Genomic DNA, 20,681 nt, shown 5'->3' with positions numbered 1-20,681 from the left:
CCAGGAATGTTGCAGTTATATAATTTAACAATTAAATTCATTCCAAATACATTTATATTTATTTTTGTCGGGACCTTGGAGGGCATAATTTTGAAGGAATTTTTAAATATAAAAACATTTCATCCCCATTATGCTTTATCTAAGTTAATACCACTATCTTTTTTTAAGTAAGCATTTTATTTAAGTCAAATAGAACCATTTGTTGTATTTTGTTTCTACCGGAAGCATTTCCTCGCGTTCCGTTTACAAGCTAGCCGTTCATCTGGCCCTGCGAGCGAGTATGTTTGTTTGGTGAGGTGGAAAGAGGCGATGTGGTCCTTTTTTGCCAGGGATCCTGTTAAAGACTTTGCCTATGAAATTCTTCCAGACAGCCAAGAGAAATCTGGAATATGGACCTTACATCGGGGCAAACGAAAGGTAAAAAGACACAAACCACTACCGATCCTTAGTCAACAACGTTGCTAGTTTCGGCCTTTGAAGCACCCAAAAGTCACAGTCCTTTACGATGTATGAATTTAATCAATGCGTTTTGCCTCTCTGTTTTTGTTATTTGCTTATAAATTGTGATTTTTAAACGACGGGCTATCTTTACTGTAATGTCCATTAAAAACGACAGCTTCCTTCTGTTTGTCGCCACGTCACCCGGTGTAGTCGCATCAAAAGCCACGCCTGATACACTATAATGGCTTTATTATTTATTTTTATGAATGTTTTTTGGTGTGTGTAAGCGTGCACCATTATACAAAACCCAACTACCACTTAATCGTCCAACTGGGCATTGCCTATTGTCATTGTCATCGTCAATGTTCAATTGTCATCGCCAAGCACCTGACATCATCATGATAATGGATGTGAAATAAAAACTGTACACAAGTTAGATTTTTTTTAAAGCTTTTCGGTGAAATATTAGAATGAACCTAGTATTCACCACATTATATGATTCACAACCGAAATTAATAAAACTTTCCACAGCGAATGTCCTACCATTAAATGTTTCATTTGCTGAAAGGCAAAAGTCCATTACATTACCTGGTTCAATTAGAACTGTCTTATTGTCTATAAATACTCAATTTCACACAGTCCAATGGAGAACCAGTGTCGGTGTTTGTGCACGAGGTGGGTCAGGGGACGGAGCAGCAGACTCAGTTGGCAAAGTCAGCCATCAAACGGATGAAGACCCTTCGTCACCCCAACATCCTGGCTTACGTTGATGGCTTGGAGGTGCGTTGGGTCATTGTGCACTGTCAGTCATACAACAAAGAGGGCACCCATTCTCAAAAGCTAAATACACCATCAAAACCTCTGTATGTTTTGGTATGAATATGTCTATGTGTAAAAATGTGGCCTAGTGCCTGGACCTGGACCTGTACCAGGCCATGGACTAATATTTGTGAAGTCATTTTGTGGAGATTTACAATATGTAGTCATGACACTGCACCCTAAAAGCCATAGAGCCTTTCCATTTGCTATTTTAGTGAGTCAGCATCATGTTTTTTCATTGTGTTTTATTTATATGTTTGTATTGCTAGATGTGATATTTCCTTTTTCATGCCTATATCACTCCAGACAGAGAAGAGCCTTTACCTTGTAACTGAGCCCGTGACTCCACTGGCTAGTCACCTGCAGGGCACTCCGGGTGAACTGGAAGTCTCCTGGGGTCTGCATCAGATTGTAGTAAGTTGAACCTTTTTTTTTTTTTTAAATAAATGTTGTACTGTGTCAGTTGGCATCCCTGTACTTTGTTTGTGTGTTGTTTTATTAGAAAGCGCTGAGTTTTTTGGTGAATGATTGCCACTTGCTCCATAACAACTTGGGCTTGTGGGCTATCTTTGTCGACCGAGCCGGAGAGTGGAAGTTGGGGGCGCTCGATCATGTTGCCCCAGAACAAGGTGATCCGAACGGAGCCTCGCTCCCTGATCCAAAGTCCCTCTACCCCGATATGGAGAAGTATAACCCGCCAGAGTCGCCCAATTGTGTTGGAGAAAAATGGTGAGAAATTCTAGGGGATGGTGTTTTTGCAGGTCTTATCAGAGACACCATCACAAGTGCAACAGACTAACGATGACATAGAGGAAAAAACGGCTAATATTTTTCCAATGTTCTACAAACAGTTTTCTTTCTTTTTCCCTTTTTTTCTTTTCCTTTTTTACAGGACAGGAGAAGTGTGGCGGTTAGGCTGTCTCATCTGGGAAGTCTTTAATGGGCCACTTGCCCGCACAGCCTCACTTCGTTCACTTGGAAAGGTTTGTCATTTAAAGAAACTTCTGACATTATTTTTCATTACGATCGATCTTCAGCATTATTACTCACATTACACTCTTAAATATTAATGTAGTATGTTTTCTTCTTGAACAAGCTGTTTTTATTGTTTGGCCTTCACTCATTTTAAACTATTTTTGAGCCAACATGCTAAAAAACTTAGCGTAACAACCAAACCAAACTTCTTTCTCCAGACAAAATATTGCTAAAGCGATGAATTATTTTACAAAGAAGTATTTTTTTTTAAAGAACAATTCTGTAAATTAAATGTATTTTAAAAGACTGATTAAAATCCGGGGGGTAATTTGGCCGGTTCTTTTGTTTTTAATATTTTTGTTAACTCTGATTTTACTTACTAAATAGTATTACAAGTTTGAATTATATTTCAGATATTGAACATTGTTTGACAAAAATAAAAAAAGACAATGACTAGACCGCATTTTATGGCCATATTGTTAAAGCGGCACTGCAATTACAGTAGATGAGATGATTGCTATGGTCCTAGGGTGCTTCAGTTTGCTGGCTGTTCATCTCTGTACCCACAGATCCCCAAATCCCTGGTTCCTCACTACTGCGAACTGGTTGGTGCTAATCCACGAGCTCGGCCCAATCCAGCCCGCTTTCTCCAGAACTGCCGAAGCCCCGGAGGGTTTCTCAGTAACAGCTTTGTGGAGAGCAACCTCTTCCTGGAGGAGATCCAGGCATGAACACACAGCCAACCCCTTTAGAAAGCTATTTTTGACATCAATTTTGTATTTGCAATCGAAAATTTGGGATGTAGTGAGACAGGAAGTGCCAGCTCCCGAATTTCACAACCCTCTTCACCATATGCTCATATCTCCAAAGTAAGGCTTTCTCTAATGGGTTTTTATTATTTTGGGGGACGCAGATCAAAGAGCCGGCGGAAAAGCAGCAGTTCTTCCAAGACTTGAGTGAGAACCTCGACTCTTTCCCAGAGGACTTCTGCAAACACAAGGTCCTGCCCCAACTTCTCACCGCCTTCGAATTTGGGAATGCCGGCGCTGTTGTCCTCACGCCACTTTTCAAGGTATGTCCTTATGTCTTTTGAATACTTGTCAATACCAGGGTGGCTGAAACAGGTCGGAAGTTAATTATTGCTTTTTTTTTAAATACTGGTGCTTTAATAAAGATAATACTGTTAATCTATAATGATTTGATGATTAGAACTATTTTGAGAGTGGCGTTTGAGCTTACACATCTTCAAAAATAACCACTAGGTGGGAAAGTTCCTGTCTGCTGAAGAATATCAACAGAAGATCATCCCCGTTATTGTGAAAATGTTTTCCTCCACGGACCGGGCCATGAGAATACGACTCCTTCAGCAGGTAATTTATAAGAACAAAACCTCTCTCATATAGACATAACAATTAAATTCCACAAGTGGCAACTCTTTATTCGACCCAGCCAATTAATTAATCAGCTGATTTTGTTGTGCAGTTTTACCCCTTTTGGAAAAAAAAAATAGTGCATAAGACATGTCAAATTCTAAACCTTGATATAGATGTCCAGGAATGTTCTCACCGTATTTTTTCTTTCTCCTATCTTCTTCCAGATGGAGCAGTTTATTCAGTATCTTAACGAGGCTGCAGTAAATTCCCAGATTTTCCCACATGTTGTTCATGGCTTTACTGATACCAACCCTGCCATCAGAGAGCAAACAGTTAAGGTATGAGTTCACTGAAATGGCAATCTTGTTTTTTTTTTGTCTACACATTTGTCTGACGCAGCAGCTCCCTCTCTTCTGCTCAGTCTATGTTGCTGTTGGCCCCCAAACTGAACGAAAGCAACTTGAACCAGGAGCTCATGCGCCATTTTGCCAGGTTGCAGGCCAGGGATGAGCAGGGCCCAATACGATGCAACACCACTGTCTGCCTGGGAAAGATTGCCTCCTACCTCAATGCTGGGGTAAGGCACAGTAAACACTCAAAAAGATTGGCAGGCGGACAAATTGGAATTAGAGATTATATTGCATGGCAAAATCTTAAATTGAAAAATGTGTAATACTTAATCTGAACGCAAATAGGATTAGATTATTTCAACATTGCTTTTCAGTATTTCAGAGTATAAAAATGGTGAAAAGAAATTCAGGACACCATAATGTATTCATTCAATTTCAGTAATTCATGGAAGGAAAATTAAGTTGTTTTCTTTTGTCATTGAATTGCACAGCTGTGTTTTTCCACCACTCCTCAGAAGCACAGGAGTAAAAACAAAATACTGTGTCGATAAAATCGAGAGTGTGGGCAATTTATACTACTTGTTTTTTCCATGCAGTTTCAAGACACTCAAAAAGAAACAATAATAGCCTATAATACAATAATCCTGCACTTATTTTTACAGACTCGACAGCGAGTTCTTATTTCTGCCTTCTCACGGGCCACGAAAGACCCATTTGCAGCATCACGTTCTGCTGGTGTGCTGGGCTTTGCCGCCACACACAACTTCTACAGCCTATCGGAGGTTGCTGCCCGAATTTTGCCCACACTCTGTGCTGTTACCGTCGACCCTGACAAGAGCGTCAGGGAACAGGTGCTCTTTCACTTTGACGGCCACAATTTTTTGCTTCTTGCCTAATTCAGTCTCTTCTGTTATTTGCCCTTCTTATAATTTGACTTTCTGATTCCTGGCTATTGTTAGACTTTCAAAGCCATCAAGAGTTTTATCTCCAAGCTTGAAGCTGTGTCAGAAGATCCGACGAAGCTGGCTGAGATTGGTGTGTAATAGCGCCCATTAGTTTTTTTTCATTTTATTGCCTTGTGACCAGGTATTGGATGCATACTTGTATTATTCATAGGATCTCTAATTTTGATAAGATGTTCTTCAAATTAAAGCAATTAAAGCATAAGTCTGTCCAGAGATTAAAAAGATTCAGTCACAGTTTCATAATGAAATTGCCTTATCAATAATGGTTTTGTTAAGTTTCCAAAAACAAATGATTACAATTTCAAAATGTCTTGTCTTCAACAGAAAAAGATGTTGGGTCGTGTGCTCAGCCACCCAGCACCTCTTCCGGCTGGACCGGCTGGGCTGTGACCGGAATGTCCTCTCTCACATCCAAATTGATACGCAATGCGCCGGGGACAGCAGGAAGTGCGGCAGCTGAAAGTAGTGGGGCTTCCAACGCCACCAGCATGACCCCTCTCACCGCAGGTGGCACCCCTGGTAAGGCAAAGATGACAAAGACTTCTGCTGATGCCATTCTATGACGTTATAGGTAGGCATGCACTGAATTTTTGGCTGCAGAAAATTTTGGCATGAAAGTATCAAATAAAATGCATTTTCTTTTTTTGACCGAAGTTATTCAAATTAAAACCAAAACAGTACATCCAAAAACACATGATGTGATGATGCAAAAACCAGCAAGAGGGCGTCTGAATTTAATTTAACAATGTGATGTTCTGCAAGGGTCTATTTTAGGGCCAAAATTATTTCTTATCTATAATGATAATACAAAGATGTCGGCAATATTAAGCTTTTCTTCTGCGCTTTCCGATTTTTAACCTGTGCACGTTTGATTTTGTAGTTTTTAAATCTCCCTTAGCAAGACAAGTGAAATCATTTACCATCACATTGTTGCTAAAAAGGCAAAAACCCAGAGGAAGAATGATTTGTATTTTTTCTTTTTAATTATTTTTAATTATTAGTGCCTGAATAAGCTTTACACACAGCGTGTCTTTTTCAAGTTTTTCTAATCTCCTCTGTCCCTATTCTGAGGTTGTGTAGATAAAGGTCCACAAGCCTCCCAAGCCCAAAGTTCATCTGCCTCAAGACCTACGGACAGATTACAGACACATGAAGAGACAGAAAATGACGAAGAGACAGGAGAGCACTGGGATGATGAAGAGGATTGGGGGAGTTTAGAGGTAAGGCTCATTTGAAATAATGGGTACTTTGTTATAAATGTTAGTTTTGACCATTGGGATCTGTTCCCCCCCCCCCCCCCCCCCCCCCCCCCCCACTCTAGGATTCAGATAAAGGTCGAATTGAGAAGGATGACTGGAATACTGACTGGTCAGGAACGACGTCAACCAAAAAGAACGTCGGTGAACGAGAAGTAGGTTTCCTCTTAGCCTGGTTTCTTTATGACAGATGATGAAACCTCACTCGGTGATACTGCGACCACCACGTTTGTAGGCGGGCAGGTCATCGTCCAGCATGGTGGTAAAAAAGCAGAGCTCCGACTGGAGCAGCTCAGGCTGGGACGCTGATGACAGCTGGTCCAACGAGAAAGAGGGCCAAGGCCAGAGCTCCGCTGGTGAGGAGGGCTGGGGCAACGAGTGGGCCGAGGAATCTGATGTCGTCACTGCAGCGCTACCAGAGGGGGTCCGCTTGGCCAGCGAGTACAACTGGGACAGCGGGAGCATGAGCAAAGGAACTGGTCAGAACGATTTGTTCGCTTGCGTGGCACAGAGAAACACGACGGGCCCCACGGTGAGCATTGAGAAATGCAAATTATTTTATTCTGACACGATGATTTATTAACATTGGTACCTTGAAATATAAGTGTAATTAGTTGCTTGACGATACTTGTCACGCAAAACACTTTCAGATTCTTTCACTATTGTGCCGAATAGAAGCTACAATCTATTCCAGTTCACTTTCCACACAAAAAAACGCAATATTTCTTTAATGAGACAAAATACTATTATTCGAGATTAAAGGGCCCGTGACATATTTCAGTACTTTCCACAATGTCCATATACATGTTTGGCCTATTGGCGATTTAAATTCTTAATAAATTAAAGTTTTATGGTAATGATCTTTCTAACCAGGAAGTAAAACGGCTCATTTGCTCTTACCATGTAGCTGCTGTGCCATCGCTCCAGAAAGTTGACTTTTCTTGTTGCGGCCCCTTTAAACTACATAGGAATAGTAAAGTCAAATACATTCAAGAATGATTTAACCATTTTTTTCACTTGTGATAAGTGAAGATTAGCACTATTAAAGAAATGTATGTTAACACTTGAGCATTGGCAGATATTCCATGGTTGTCAAAGGGATAAATAGTCAGGTATAAATAGTCAATGAATGTGTGTGTTTTTTTCCCCCAGCCTGGAGGCTGGAGTACAGACACAACAGGAGACTGGGGCACAGAAGAAAGTTGGGAGGCGTTAGATGGAAATCATGGTGAGACTTGGATCTTCCTGTTTTTTTTTTTTTTTTAGAGTCTCATTTAGGGGTTTAGTGACTTTAGATACTTGAATATTAACTCATTTAGCACCAGCACCATTTATTGTTAGTTTGCCTAACACTAGAAAAAAATCTGTAAATAAATAAAACATATATATAAATCTGTAAATAAGTACTCTTGCTTGGATGCCTAGATTCTCAAAAAACAAAAACAAACATAAAATGACATATTAAAGATTGGTTAGAATTTTAACCAAGATAAATTCCTGCATGTTTGTTTAATCTCCTTTAAGATATAAAACAAATATTTAAGAATTATTTAGTACAATTAAGAAAACATCACTCTCAATTGAAATTTTGATCTGTGTTTTATCCTCAAAGTCCAATGAGTACAAAAGACAGAATTCTGAGCATGCAAGATTCCGGCCCGCAAACGGGTCAGGCAGAAAAGGTGCTGCTAGACAATTCATATTGAGATTATATGGTTATAATCGATCTATAACCATTTCCCCCTTGGGAGTGGTGTGCAAAGAAGAAACTTGTTGGCTTATTTTCACTAGTCGATGCAAGTCTATCGTGTCTGGGCATCCTCCTTGATTGGCTTCCTGTAAACATGACCAAAAGCCCCCTCCCTTACTTCCTGTTCCCCCCAGTCCTCAGCAAAACATGTTTATAAACGTTGGCAAAAACATCGCCCTTTGGCAATGGAGCTCTTCAGATAAGGCACAACTATATTCTTAACAATACTGAATACCCTTATACACTGTATTGAATGTTAGCATAAATGTAAAACACATTAGTCATAATTTATTCAAACAAAAAAATATAAAAGAATCAAGTATTATTTCATTAGTTAGATGTGATTTAACCAAAATAAATGTACTGTGGAACTCCTCTGCAACGAAATCATATTTGCACCCAGACATTTGTGTGATTGAAGTTAAAAATGAAACCATCCAACATTTTAAAAAAAAGAATGAAATTGCCAAATCAAAAATAAGCATTCATTTTCACAGTTACATCAATTTCTTGCATAATGTCTTTCACTTTGCTTTATTCATCCTTCATCTTTATTATTTTTATCCCGTCTTCAAATGTTAAGCTTGGATTAAGCTTGACATGTACACAAATCAAATGATCGGCGCATCAAATCACGTTATGTCGGCAAACCGCGCCCCTGCACGCGGAACATATTTTACACAACGCGTGCCTTCTGAAATTTCTTTATGACGGACAACATGGCGGACGAACTATTGGTTATGGAAGCTCGCAGTTTTTGCTGCAGGCTTGTTTTTTCCGTCATGAATTTCAGTGCAACGCAAATGCAGAAAAAAAACATGTTGTATTCTGCAACAGGGTTTTTTTTTTCATTGTATGAGGAAGTAAGAAAGAGGGAAAGGCTTCAAGCATGGATTCTTTTTCACAACGGAGGATTATTGTTTTTTGTTTTGCACATGCAGGTTTCGTTATAGAGGAGTTTCACTGTATATGCTAAATTTCATTTAATAAAAGTAAAATGTGAAATCATGCTTATCCATTACAGCAAAATGAATGAGGTAATATGGGTAATAAATTGAACCCCTCGTGTGGATATCCATAAATACTTAAAATGTGTTTATTTGCACCACTTTCTGTGATTTGTACAAAAGGGGTTTGTGTATCGCCCGGCAGGTCTGAGCAAGGCTGAGCTGTCCAAGAAGAAACGAGAGGAGAGGAGGAAAGAGCTAGAGGCCAAACGGGCAGAACGCAAAGCCGCCAAAGGTCCCCTCAAGCTAGGTGCACGCAAACTAGACTGATAGAGGTACGCCCATGACGGACATTGACTGAATACGGGCCGCGAGATGGAGACCCCACATTCCTCAAACTTTTGCGCTTGTGGACAACATAGCTTTGGATCCTCCGCTGATCATTACGGCAACAAGGAGGTTGTTGACAATGCAGCAATCACCAATTTGTCTCATATTGTGGATGGCTAAGTCGTAACAAAGGGTCAGTTGTAAAGTAAATGCATATAAAATTAAGCATCTTGTCTTTAAAAAAAGACACTTTTTCATAAAATGTGTATGTGTGTGTGTATATATATATATATATATATATATATATATATATATATAAAAAATACACACACACACGAAAAGGGTTTGGGAATTTCCAGTAAACTCACAAACACACTGTAGTTCCAGGCTTTATGCAGTCTGTGCATGCACTTTTTGAGGCCAATTAAATAATTTTATGACCAGGAACTCTTGAATCAATGTCATGGTGTATATATAGGTTCAGTATAAGAAATTCCTTCCCAATACTAGCTTGCCTCCACCCAGCAGCAACACCCTACACACAGGTTGGAATTTTTTTCAATAAGGTTTGATGTTGTGATGGACGTTCAAGGATCAGAATAAATTCATTTATTCTGCCAGCCTATTCAAAATGGATCTTTGATATCTATAAACGTCTATGGCAGTGAATGAGTTCAAATCTGTGTTATGTTTCCATTGCACCCAGTGCAATTCATTAGTTCAGGAAAATGTTTTATTCATAATTACATCGAGCAGATTGTTTACACTGGTGAGGAGGTTCTGAGTGAAGGCTATTCATTTTTTTATTTACGTGCCTTCATTTGCTTTGCTGGACAATACTTTTGGCTTGCATCCCAGTTTTGAATAACATGAAACACAAATTGTCACATTCCATATCCCCAGTAAAGTATGTACAAAAAAGTCCTTATCTTGTCTTTAAAATTATATTTGTGAAATTATCTGCTGGGATCATAAATGTTTGATGGAAGGACATACTGGCAGGCAGGGGGGAAAAAAGTTTTTAAAAAAGGAAAATCCAAATCATGTAGCATGTGACCTATTCTGAAATAAACAGTATATAAATGCCTTAAAAACCATATATGTGTTCATGTCAAGACAAAATGTAAGAATGATGTCATGTGTCATACGTGTTAAGTTGACTTAAAACTGAAATTGTAAAATGTGACAAATCGATCATGCTGAGTAAAGTTGAGAGTTTGCAAAAATCATGTGGCCAAATTTAGACAGTTTTAAAAACAAATACGATACAAACCCTGGAGTGCAAAAAGTCCACCCCTCTCAAATGTTTTCTTAAGTTTTTATTCCGACTTTATGATTTCAATTTCTTATCAAACTACAATATACTATATTATCATATAAGATACGGGTGTCCAAATCCCCATCATGTGATTGGAAATTGGCACCCATCACATCATTTTTGGCTGATTGGAGTCAGGGGAAAAGAAACAATACAAATGAGTAAAATATTTTTATTTAAATAGGATTTGGATATGTTTATTTTCGTTCTTAATACAATGTCAATGTATCAAATCAGTACTTCAAAATCAGATGACTCAAAGTCAAGTGCAAAATGTGATTTCCTTAAACATCCTTAATACACAAACAGTACAAATCTGAGTCATTTTGATTTTATTGCAAATTCTCCTATTCATAAGGTGACGCAATATAAAAATAAGTGTGCTTACAGTACATTTAGTATTGGTGCAACATTTGAATTAATGTGATTTCCTTTTTATAGGACTGCTTCCAATATGTGCAAAGCTTTGCTGGTGAATTGCTGAATTTAAGGGGCAGGATCATTTCTGCTGCGTTATCCACTACTGTTTGCGCTTGTCCTTGTTGCTTCCGAGCAGACTTGTCACCAGTGCTGCTATGCCGAAAACACCCAGGGCTATCGCTCCTGTAGCTATTGCAGCTTCTCCAACTTGTTTCACCTGCAAAGAGAGGATGCATTTGTACCACCTTTAAAAGAAAGAAAGAAGGAAAATTCCGCCCACCTGCATGGACTGGGGCTTGCCGTAACGCAGCTGGGTGACAAAGTGCTCGCAATTTTTACGGAAAACGCAGTATGGCAACTCCTCGCCCACCAGTTCGAGTGCGTCGCTCACGATCAAGTAGACGTGGCGGGGCTCGTACTTGTCGTCCAGTAAGTTGTTGATCCTCCAGCGGCTATCACCCACCACCTCCCACAGCTCCTCCTTCTTCACAATAGCGCTGTCCGTCAGGACGGACATCATACTGTTTATGCCCGCGCCCGGGACTTCCGCTACAGTTGGGACAGTGACACAAAGCCAGAAAATTACCTTTTTTTTATGTCACGTTTGCAACACAGGTTTTAATGTCAACTCAGATTTCTTAACATTTTTCAAGATTTGGAAGTTAATGATTTAGTCAATAATAGCCATCATAAAACTGTGGATTATTTTTGGAAGGTGTTTTTAGCCTTTTGTTGACATCACAACTCACATGGTGGAGCCAAATGAACAACATAGCCATTGCCAACGTATATGGCCCAATGCTGGTAGGTTCCGCGGAAGATTTCGATCAAGTCTCCAGGCAGGGGTTTCTCATCGTACTGTGGGGAAAAGAGTAAACAGGAAACAAGCCTCTGTAAGATGTAAGATCACAAATTTTGACAAAACCCAAATTTGTACGCAAGTGCTCTATAAGTAACTGACACTAATGTGAGCAAATGTAGTCATAATTCTTGTAGACATTGTGTGAAAACACCTTGGCCATAAATATAAATGATAAAACACTTATGACCATTGCACCTATCCTTACCCCACTGAGCAAAGACCCATTCGCGATACAACAATTGTCACAAACAATATTGCAGCTTGGCTCTGAAAACAGTGAAATTCTTAAAAGCATACCTGTGCTGATGCCATGATTCTGTTGAATTTCTCTCGAAACTTTGACACCCTGAAAAAACGAGACAAATCTCAAATTATAAGCAGAATCATAACATTAAAAAAATTATCTGAACGACCGTTGCCCTCGTATCCAATGACATCTAGCGCGAATAATGTTTTCAGGAAAACGAAACTGAATGGTAGACTGCGTGTGCGCGTATCCAATGCCGTCTAGCGCGTATGTTTTCACGAAAACAAAACTGGTAGACTGCGTGTGCGCGCAACAGTCAGATTTTTTTATTTTATTTTATGATTTTATATATATATATATATATATATATATATACAGTATATATAAAGTATATACAGTATATATATATATATATATATATATATATATATACTGTATATACTTTATATATACTGTATATATATATATATATATATATATATATATATATATATACTGTATATACTTTATATATACTGTATATATATATATATATATATATATATATATATATATATATATATATATATATATATATATATATATATACTGTATATACTGTATATACTTTATATATATATATATACTGTATATACTTTATATATATATATACTTTATATATATATATATATATATATATATATACTTTATATATACTGTATATATATATATATATATATATATATATATATACATATATATATATATATATATATATATACTGTATATACTGTATATACTTTATATATATATATACTGTATATACTTATATATATATATATATATATATATATATATATATATATACTGTATATACTTTATATATATATATATACTGTATGTATATATATATATATATATATATATATATATATATATATATATATATATATATATATATATATATATATATATATATATATATATATTTACACACGCGCACACACACAATACAATACATATTACCTGTATATTTAGTTATGTATAATCATACTAAAAATATAATCAAAAATAACACGGCCGGGCTGCACGGTGTCACTGGCAAAAATAGACATTGTTGCTGTTATAATAACCAATCGACTTAGTGAATATTAAGCTGCTCGAAAGAAAATTAAATGTCGAAATATTTTTATTCACAAAACAACTGGTATAAGTCGACTTCCGAACATCCGAACATTCTTTGTTATGATACGGTGAACTGTGCATGTAGCATCGTCAAATCCATTTTAAAAGACAACATAAAATCAAATTGAGTTCAAATTTTGCTCTCAGTTCGGCTGTTCTTACCTTGGATACTATTGTGTCTGTGTCCGCCGAAGTTCCCGTGGACTGGTAAAGACGACGGAAAGTCATTGCCTGAAAATCCACCGCAAGAGTCGCATGAGCTCATCTGTCACAGATCACCTGACCGGTTCCTTCAAAATAAAAGTTTGACCAAAATCACTTCATTATTCATTCACTCTGTGTAATGCTTGTATAGTACTGTATTATGACATTTATACATAGCTATGATAACATATTAGATATTAGAAATTCATTTACTACCTAGCGTGTGTTGTGATTTTTAAAAGGTTTGTTTTGTTCTGAATCTTTATTTTCTTTCGAGATAATCTTCTAGTTAAAAGGGATTTTAAAAAATGGCATCATAAAATAGGCCTGGTCCGCTCATGAACCTCAATATTTTATTTTAAGGGAAAACAAATTAAAGTCACATAAATATATAGGCTAAATGTGATGTAAATTACAAATGTGATGTTACAATCTTTTTTTCCACACACAGCAAACGCCTGTGAGAACTAAATTGCGAACATTAAAAGCAAAACGATCATGTGAAAACACAAATGAAATTTCACCTGTAAAATTACGAAATTATGAATCAAAAAGGCGAACAGGTGACGAATTAAAGTTTTTTTTCCGGGGTGAAAAAAAAAAAAAAAAAAAATATATATATATATATATATATATATATATATATATATATATATATATATATATATATATATATATATATATACACACACACACACACACACACACACACACACACACACACACACACACGTGTCCACTAATTTGAGATTAAAGAAAACTCCCTCTCGTTCTTTAGAAAGAACACAAGATGTCGCTGACGATATCTGTTAAGGCCTTCGTGTCAATTTCCTCCATCGAAGAAGAAGCAACTTCCGGCTAAGGAGCGCCCTTTCGGCGTATTCTTCCCTTCGCTATTTGACAGAGACTATTAAGATAAACGTGGCATAATTGCTCGTACTGAGGCATCGAAGGCCTTGGGAGGATTTTGATGTCGCACTTGGATGTTACGAGAGCAAGCGATGTCTGTAGTGTTTGACGGGAGTCCGCTGAATGCGATGCAGAGCTCACACACTCACACGCCGCTTACTGTCCTGAGGTGAGTTGCGCTTGGCAGCTGCTGGGGTACCACATCGTGCCTCCACTCCACTCCAGAACCACTTTTACATTTACTATCAAACTTTTGTGCGTTTTGTTCTACAGCACCATAAACATAATTTTGATCATCGTACTACATTTTACTGTAAACACTCAAAGTAGGAGAATAGTTGTTTTGTAGATTTTATGTTGAAGCCTTTTTGCAATAAATTTTATACCACTGTAAATTCTCCATCCCCACCCCTTTAAATGGTGCCATATTTAATGTTATATTACGGCAGTGTATGACCACGAGGAGGCTCCAAGCCGGTGTTGTTGTGTGGTTCTTCCACATGCTACCAAGGTTCCTTGATAAATGAAGGAATTGCCAGGATTCCTTGATATCTAAAACTTGAATCCACCAAACAAAAGACAATAGCAAAAGCAAAATTGGAAGTTTGGCATCAGCAGTGTACTGTAGTGCTGCCTCTTCCCTTAACCTTATTTGCAACACGCCTGTCAAATGACTAGCTCATCAAATAGCTCGGCAGGAGCTTCATAATGGGCCTCATCATTTGAATAAGGTGTGTTGCAAAGAAAAACTTTGAAAACATGCATGACACAGGCCATTGTGCACTGGCGTTAGACGCTTCAGGACTAAGAGGGTTTTAAGTGTATATTCCTTACAAATCCGGTAGAGAAAAGACTTTTCAACAGTGTAATTTATTTCAAAATCAGATGTATTTGTATAGCCCTGAATTACCAGTCTTAAATGGCTTCATAGCTGAAAATAAATCACAGATAAGATGAAACAGAACAACAACAATTAAAACAAAAGAAGAAAAATATACTTTGAGGGAGGGGAAGTAGTCCTTTGTTACTGTTTTTTCTTCTGATTGCTTGCTATGTATCACATGAACTCTTGCGTTATCATTTTCTGCAGCAAAGTTCACATTCGTTCCATCCTAACCTTCAGCTCCCAATTCTCCTTTAGTGGCCAGGAACTGTCTCAGGAGATCAAGTCATTCATCAGTGGCATTGACACAGTCCAGGGTCGCAAGCTCAGTGTTCGGGAACACGCCCGCTGCGCTGTACGTCTGCTACGCTCCGTCCCAGCTTGTCGAGGAGCCGTGCTGGAGCATCTGAGAGGAGTCTATGACGAGCATGTCTCTGTCTTCCTCCACCACCTGGAGACAGAGGGCGATGGCAGTTCTGGGATCAGCTCAAATCTGGAAGACATCATTCAGGTGAGATTATCTCAAAGTTATAATGGAACATTATTGTCAGCATCTGCAAGAAGGCGATACTTTATGTCTGTACTCATCCTTGTAAAATATGCACCGATACTCCAAAACTGATACCTTTTCAGCAGCCTGTTACATGCTGTACAGCCAATGCCAGGCAGTGTGCCCGATGGTTTGTCATGCACGCCATTCCAAAGGCGCAAAAAGCATTTTGACCATGACGCCGACCAATAGCAGACCAGCATTGTGGTGATGTAAGCGGTGAGGCGTGTATAGACGCATGAGCGCAAACACATCCAACATGGCGATCACGCACGCACACTGACCGCCATGTAGGATGTGTCGTAACCCAAAAGAAATGGCGGAAAGAGGGGACAAAAAAAAAGATCAATTTTAATTGGGTGAACAGATTCAATACCAGCTCAGTTCAAATGGATTGTTGACGTTTATAAGTCAATGGCAGTGAACAAGTTAATTGTGCATTTTTGATCTAATTACTTGTTGCCTCTTAATAAAAATAAAAATAGTATCGCTGCATCCCTACCATTTTAAAATCTTGTGTTTTTTGTAAATCAAGTCTTTTTTTAACCTGAATTTGGGTTTGTGTTTTGCTGTTGATAGGAGGTTCATGGCGTACTCTCGGAGTTCATTCGCCTCAACCCGCGGGCTTGGGCCCCTCTGGTATCCAGCTGGGCTGTGGACTTACTAGGCCAGCTAAGTAGCAAACATGCCGGTCGAAGTGTGGCCCCCCACTCCTCCAGCCTCAATGAACTTCTCCAGCTTTGGATGTCCTGCGCCGCCACACGTTCCCTCATGGAAGCCTACTCTCAGTGTTTGGCGGCCATGCTGGCCTGGTGCCCTGACGCGTGCGTGGACGCACTGTTAGACACATCGGTCCAGCATTCCCCGCATTTTGACTGGGTGGTGGCTCATATTGGCTCAGCCTTCCCGGGGACAATCATCAGCCGAGTCCTAGCCTGTGGACTCAAAGATTTCTGCTCCCACGGCAGCAAGGACCAAGGGCAGGTGGTGAACGGGGTGGAAAAAGGCAACCGGGTGCCCAAGATCGGTTCAGTGGTGGGAATCCTGGGACATCTGGCAGCGCACCACTCTGACAGCATCCGGAAAGAGTTGCTCAGGATGTTCCAGGAGAGCCTGAGCCCATCCACTCCCATGTCTCCCACTTCGTCCTCAACCTCCTGGGAGGGTTCCCCTCAGCTGCGTCGAGCGGCGGTGCCGTTTCTCCTTCAGCTGGCCGCCATGTCCCCGAATCTCTTCGGTGCCGTGTCTGCAGAGCTTGTGGATCTGCTGCGCCCGCCCGTCCTGCTCCAGTTGCACAGCTTGTTGCAGGGACTCCCCAAAGAAGAACTGGAGAACATGTTGGGCCTCGCCGTTCACCTTATATGCCAAAGCCCATCGGGAGGCGCTCGGGTCCTGCGCTTTCTAGCAGACACGGCCACACCGGCTTCGGTCATCATCTCCGGTCCTACACCTTCCCCTCACGAAGGTGTGAGAGAAGGTTGCGATAGCCTCCTACAAATGCTGCTCCTGCACTTACACAAGTTGGTGTATAACCGCTCGGACGGCGCCGACGGACATCTTCATAGCTCGACTTCGCCTCAGCCGCAGATCCCATTTTTGGAGGAGCTGCAGACACACGTCGGCGAGCTGTGTGCCGAGACGCTGAGACTGGAGCGGAAGCGACACCTTTGGCTACATCAATTGCTTTGCCTGCTGTCCGTGTACGGCGGCGCCAGCGTGGCCACCGAGGCTCTCTGCCAGCTCCTCACTCAGGCCCGCAACCCAGAGGAGCTGGCTCTGGCCTGGCAACTTCACAACACGCTCTCGTCCTGCATGGCAGGGCTCATTCCCGCCGCGGTGGCTTACTGCGTGGCCCAGATCCACACGCACACCTTGGGACCACGACAGCTTCGGCAACTCCTGCTCAACCTGGCCACAGTTATTCAGAGTCAAGACGAAGACAGAAGAGGAACATCAGATGCTCAGTCCACCATGGCCGCCCAGGTGGGCTCGTCCGTTTCCGTGCACCTCCACGATTTCGGCCCGCTCCTGCTCCACGGCGATCCGGCCGTGTCCCATGCGACTGTGCGGCTGCTGTCGGCCAGTCCGCTGCCTCGCGCCGCCTCGCCGGCGCACCTCCTCCTGCTGTCTCGGGCCGCCGTCGCTCATTTCTTCCTCGCTCTGCGGAGGCGAGGCGAAGTTGGGAAGGCGGAGAGAGATGGGGGACAGGCTGCCGAGGCCGTCGGCTGTTCTGTGCAGATGCTGTCCCGTTTTGCCGCATACTCCACGCTTACTCTCAAGGCGGTGCTTCAGCAGCTGGTGGAGGGCGTGCTGCATAAAGGCAACGCAGATCTCTTCGGAGGGCAGATTGCAGACATGTCGGGTGCCCTCGTGCCACCCCAGTCTGGGTCTCATGATCTGGGAGCCTCCTTGTTGGACATTAACTGCCGATTTGGTACCACCGTCAATTTTTCAGGAAGCGTGTGGTCGGTGTTTCATGCAGGGGTGATCGGCAAGGGATTGAAGATGCGGACCGCTTCACCTCAGCCTGACCCGTCTTGTATCACCCTGGTGAGTAAAGGCTTTCCTGGAGCCAGCTATTCAAAAAATTAGTCCAAATCTACATGATATGCATTAGGAAATCCCATTTTCTTTGTTATCCGAGATCAGGTCATCTGTTTTACTTTTATGACAGTTTTTCAAAGCATTTTGATTTGCAACACCCCAATTCAGGTAGACCATTTTTAGGATTTGCAAATCTGGATTATCGGTGCTCTAAATGGGACATCTGATACTGTATCACGATATGGGCTACAACAGGTAGTGTTATTTTTTTGATTAACTCAAAAAGCTGCTACAAATTTACAGAATTACATTGTAGGAATAATTTTTTTATCACGTAAAAAGCCAAAAATCCTATGCCCTGTTGAAGCAGCAGACCAACCGTCATTCTTTGGGATCCGAATAATCAATGTTATCCAGATCACACTAAAAATCTTTTGAACTACACAGACTGAAGGTTTGATTCAAATTAAAATTGGATTATTTTAAAAACGGGATTACTTGTATTACTTGATCCATTTCAATTTCAGAATCCTTCTTTCCCTTTTAAGATACCATGTTCAAGATTAGTTCCTATCCAAAATCCAGACATTCAAACATATTTGCCTGAATGACTGGTCGAGTGAACTATAACTGAATTTTCTGTACACACCACACACAGGCCTGATCTGAACTGCACTGTTTTTGGAATGTGTCTTATTTGGTGCCTAAAGACAAAAATCATAATGAGTTATCGCGAGTCAAATTGTTGTCTCAGACTACAGAATGTGCTCATCACCGTTATGTTCTCATTTCTTCAGAACATCCAGACATTGCTGGAGGTCGTGGTCCAATGTTGTAGCTCCTCCGGTCTGAACGGCTCACGGCCACCCGTGGACCCTGACGAACCCCCGCCTATCAACGCCGAAGCAGCCAAGGTGGTGGCCGTCACACTGGTGGAAAACGTTTGTCCGGACGTGGCCAACGGGGAGCTGTCGTGGCCTCCAGAGGAGCATGCCCGGACCACGGTGGAACGAGACATTCACATTCGCCGCTGCTTCGAGGCCCACCCGGTGCTCTTCACTCTGCTTCAAGTAGTGGCGGCAGGGCGCCCGGCTCTTTGTTACTGCTCAGCTGTGCTCAGAGGCCTGCTGGCCACCCTGCTTGCCCACTGGGAGGCGTCTCGCGAGGCCTCGGCCACAGACTCCCCGTGGCACCTGTGGGCCTCCTGCCTCCTGGTGTCCTGCATGGGCGAGGGCCAACTGCTGCCTCCCGTGCTGGCCAATGTCCATGAGGCTTTCTCCCACCTGGCACCTTTTGAGGTGAGGCTGCTGCTGCTGGCAGTGTGGGAGTACGTGAGGGCCAATGGGCCCATGCCTCAGAAATTTGTCTTCAACCCGGACAAGGGTCTTTTCTGCCGAGATTTCTCGCGGGATGGTGACGTGGCACGATACGTGTCACCGATTCACAGTGTCCTGCATAAGAACATAGACAGACTGGGACACCTTTGCTGGAGGTTTCAACTCTGAGAGAAACTTACCTGCCTACGTAACGAGAGGAAAATAAATGTCTGTGTTACATTGTTCTACGAGTGGACTGCAGTACCTTTGTCACTGGAATTTTAATTTTCTACGTGTGGCCGTGTGCATGTATGTTTATGTTTTATACTATACTTTTAGGACTTTATACTTTTCCAATGAGTCGTTTCTGTGAAAAAAAACGAATCGTGACTCGCCTGCACTTAATTAACAAATCTACAAAACCTCAATATTGAAAAATCTTATTTTTACCATAAATCCAGCAAGTTATCAATGGATCCTTCTTTCAAACTTGGCAAACCGGGCTTTGTATCACTTGAAAAAAATAAATTGTGTTATTTTAGATGACTGAAACATTAAAAAAAATATATCACTAGCAATGGTTTATGGTTGGGGCTGTTTTCTAAGTGTAAGCAAGTTTGATCATCTTGCTGGCACTGGCTGCTAACAGCCAACTGACGTCCGCCATCTATCGAACAATATATATATATATATATATATATATATATATATATATATATATATATATATATATATATATATATATATATAAAAGTTACCCTTTAGAAAGAAAAATTGCATCTTGTATTTGCAGAATTACGGTATCTCACAAGTGAATCCCAGAACCTTAACTGTATTTGCTAGGATAATTAACATTTTTAAAACTCACAGCTCTCACGCTACTCCCATTTCATCTCGATTGCATATGGTGGTTACGCTGACAAGCAGCGCTTGTCAGGCACACACTTTAATTGCCACATAAAAAGGTTCTTCTCACTTGTTAATTTTGATTTAAAAAAGAAAGTATCTCCTCTCGCTTCCCCGTTTCCTTTTTGAGTTGCCACGAGGTCTTTTTGTTT

The 20,681-nt window shown here is 40.7% G+C and overlaps 3 protein-coding genes across 4 annotated transcripts; 2 read left to right on the top strand and 1 right to left on the bottom strand.

Moving 5' to 3' along the window:
- Nucleotides 1-239: 239 nt before the first annotated feature.
- On the top strand, nucleotides 240-11,651 carry scyl1 (SCY1-like, kinase-like 1). Of its 2 annotated transcripts, none has more exons than XM_088431549.1 (18): nucleotides 240-417; nucleotides 1,081-1,221; nucleotides 1,567-1,674; nucleotides 1,763-1,989; nucleotides 2,153-2,243; nucleotides 2,805-2,960; nucleotides 3,149-3,307; nucleotides 3,498-3,605; nucleotides 3,833-3,946; nucleotides 4,030-4,185; nucleotides 4,621-4,809; nucleotides 4,918-4,993; nucleotides 5,248-5,442; nucleotides 6,004-6,143; nucleotides 6,245-6,334; nucleotides 6,415-6,711; nucleotides 7,332-7,407; nucleotides 9,082-11,651. In XM_088431549.1, exons 1-18 carry the CDS (start codon nucleotides 310-312, stop codon nucleotides 9,204-9,206), a joined length of 2,556 nt encoding a protein of 851 aa, XP_088287675.1. In that variant the 5' UTR covers nucleotides 240-309; the 3' UTR covers nucleotides 9,207-11,651. The 2 variants fall into 2 exon arrangements, with proteins under 2 accessions (XP_088287675.1, XP_088287674.1); XM_088431548.1 differs by having other exon boundaries at nucleotides 5,995-6,143.
- Nucleotides 10,683-13,504, bottom strand: LOC148413831 (phospholipase A and acyltransferase 3-like). Its single transcript, XM_088431550.1, has 5 exons — nucleotides 13,380-13,504; nucleotides 12,104-12,152; nucleotides 11,694-11,802; nucleotides 11,225-11,493; nucleotides 10,683-11,161 (listed from the first exon to the last, which is right to left on the bottom strand). The coding sequence occupies exons 2-5, from the start codon at nucleotides 12,116-12,118 to the stop codon at nucleotides 11,045-11,047; spliced, it is 510 nt and encodes a 169-aa protein (XP_088287676.1). The 5' UTR covers nucleotides 12,119-12,152; nucleotides 13,380-13,504; the 3' UTR covers nucleotides 10,683-11,044.
- Nucleotides 13,505-14,278: 774 nt separating this feature from the next.
- On the top strand, nucleotides 14,279-20,197 carry ints5 (integrator complex subunit 5). The gene is made up of 4 exons (XM_088431203.1): nucleotides 14,279-14,499; nucleotides 15,472-15,724; nucleotides 16,343-18,313; nucleotides 19,105-20,197. Exons 1-4 carry the CDS (start codon nucleotides 14,405-14,407, stop codon nucleotides 19,810-19,812), a joined length of 3,027 nt encoding a protein of 1,008 aa, XP_088287329.1. The 5' UTR covers nucleotides 14,279-14,404; the 3' UTR covers nucleotides 19,813-20,197.
- The last annotated feature ends 484 nt before the right edge of the window (nucleotides 20,198-20,681 follow it).

Source organism: Hippichthys cyanospilos, chromosome 13 (genome assembly GCF_059441005.1).
Source record: "Hippichthys cyanospilos isolate Australia breed blue-spotted pipefish chromosome 13, RoL_Hcya_1.0, whole genome shotgun sequence".
Classification (NCBI taxonomy): Eukaryota; Metazoa; Chordata; class Actinopteri; order Syngnathiformes; family Syngnathidae; genus Hippichthys; species Hippichthys cyanospilos.
This window is presented reverse-complemented; position numbering and strand designations above follow the sequence as displayed.

Bases quoted from the DNA above. Each gene is read 5' to 3' on its own strand.
- scyl1 (XM_088431548.1), top strand. From the start codon at position 310: ATGTGGTCCTTTTTTGCCAGGGATCCTGTTAAAGACTTTGCCTATGAA. The intron at 4,810-4,917 runs GTGCTCTTTCAC...GGCTATTGTTAG, and splicing joins ACAAGAGCGTCAGGGAACAG to ACTTTCAAAGCCATCAAGAG. The intron at 7,408-9,081 runs GTGAGACTTGGA...ATCGCCCGGCAG, and splicing joins GGCGTTAGATGGAAATCATG to GTCTGAGCAAGGCTGAGCTG.
- LOC148413831 (XM_088431550.1), bottom strand. The intron at 11,494-11,693 runs GTGAGTTGTGAT...TCCCAACTGTAG, and splicing joins TGTTCATTTGGCTCCACCAT to CGGAAGTCCCGGGCGCGGGC. The intron at 11,162-11,224 runs GTGGGCGGAATT...CTCTCTTTGCAG, and splicing joins GCAAGCCCCAGTCCATGCAG to GTGAAACAAGTTGGAGAAGC.
- ints5 (XM_088431203.1), top strand. From the start codon at position 14,405: ATGTTACGAGAGCAAGCGATGTCTGTAGTGTTTGACGGGAGTCCGCTG. The intron at 15,725-16,342 runs GTGAGATTATCT...TGCTGTTGATAG, and splicing joins ATCTGGAAGACATCATTCAG to GAGGTTCATGGCGTACTCTC. The intron at 18,314-19,104 runs GTGAGTAAAGGC...TCATTTCTTCAG, and splicing joins ACCCGTCTTGTATCACCCTG to AACATCCAGACATTGCTGGA.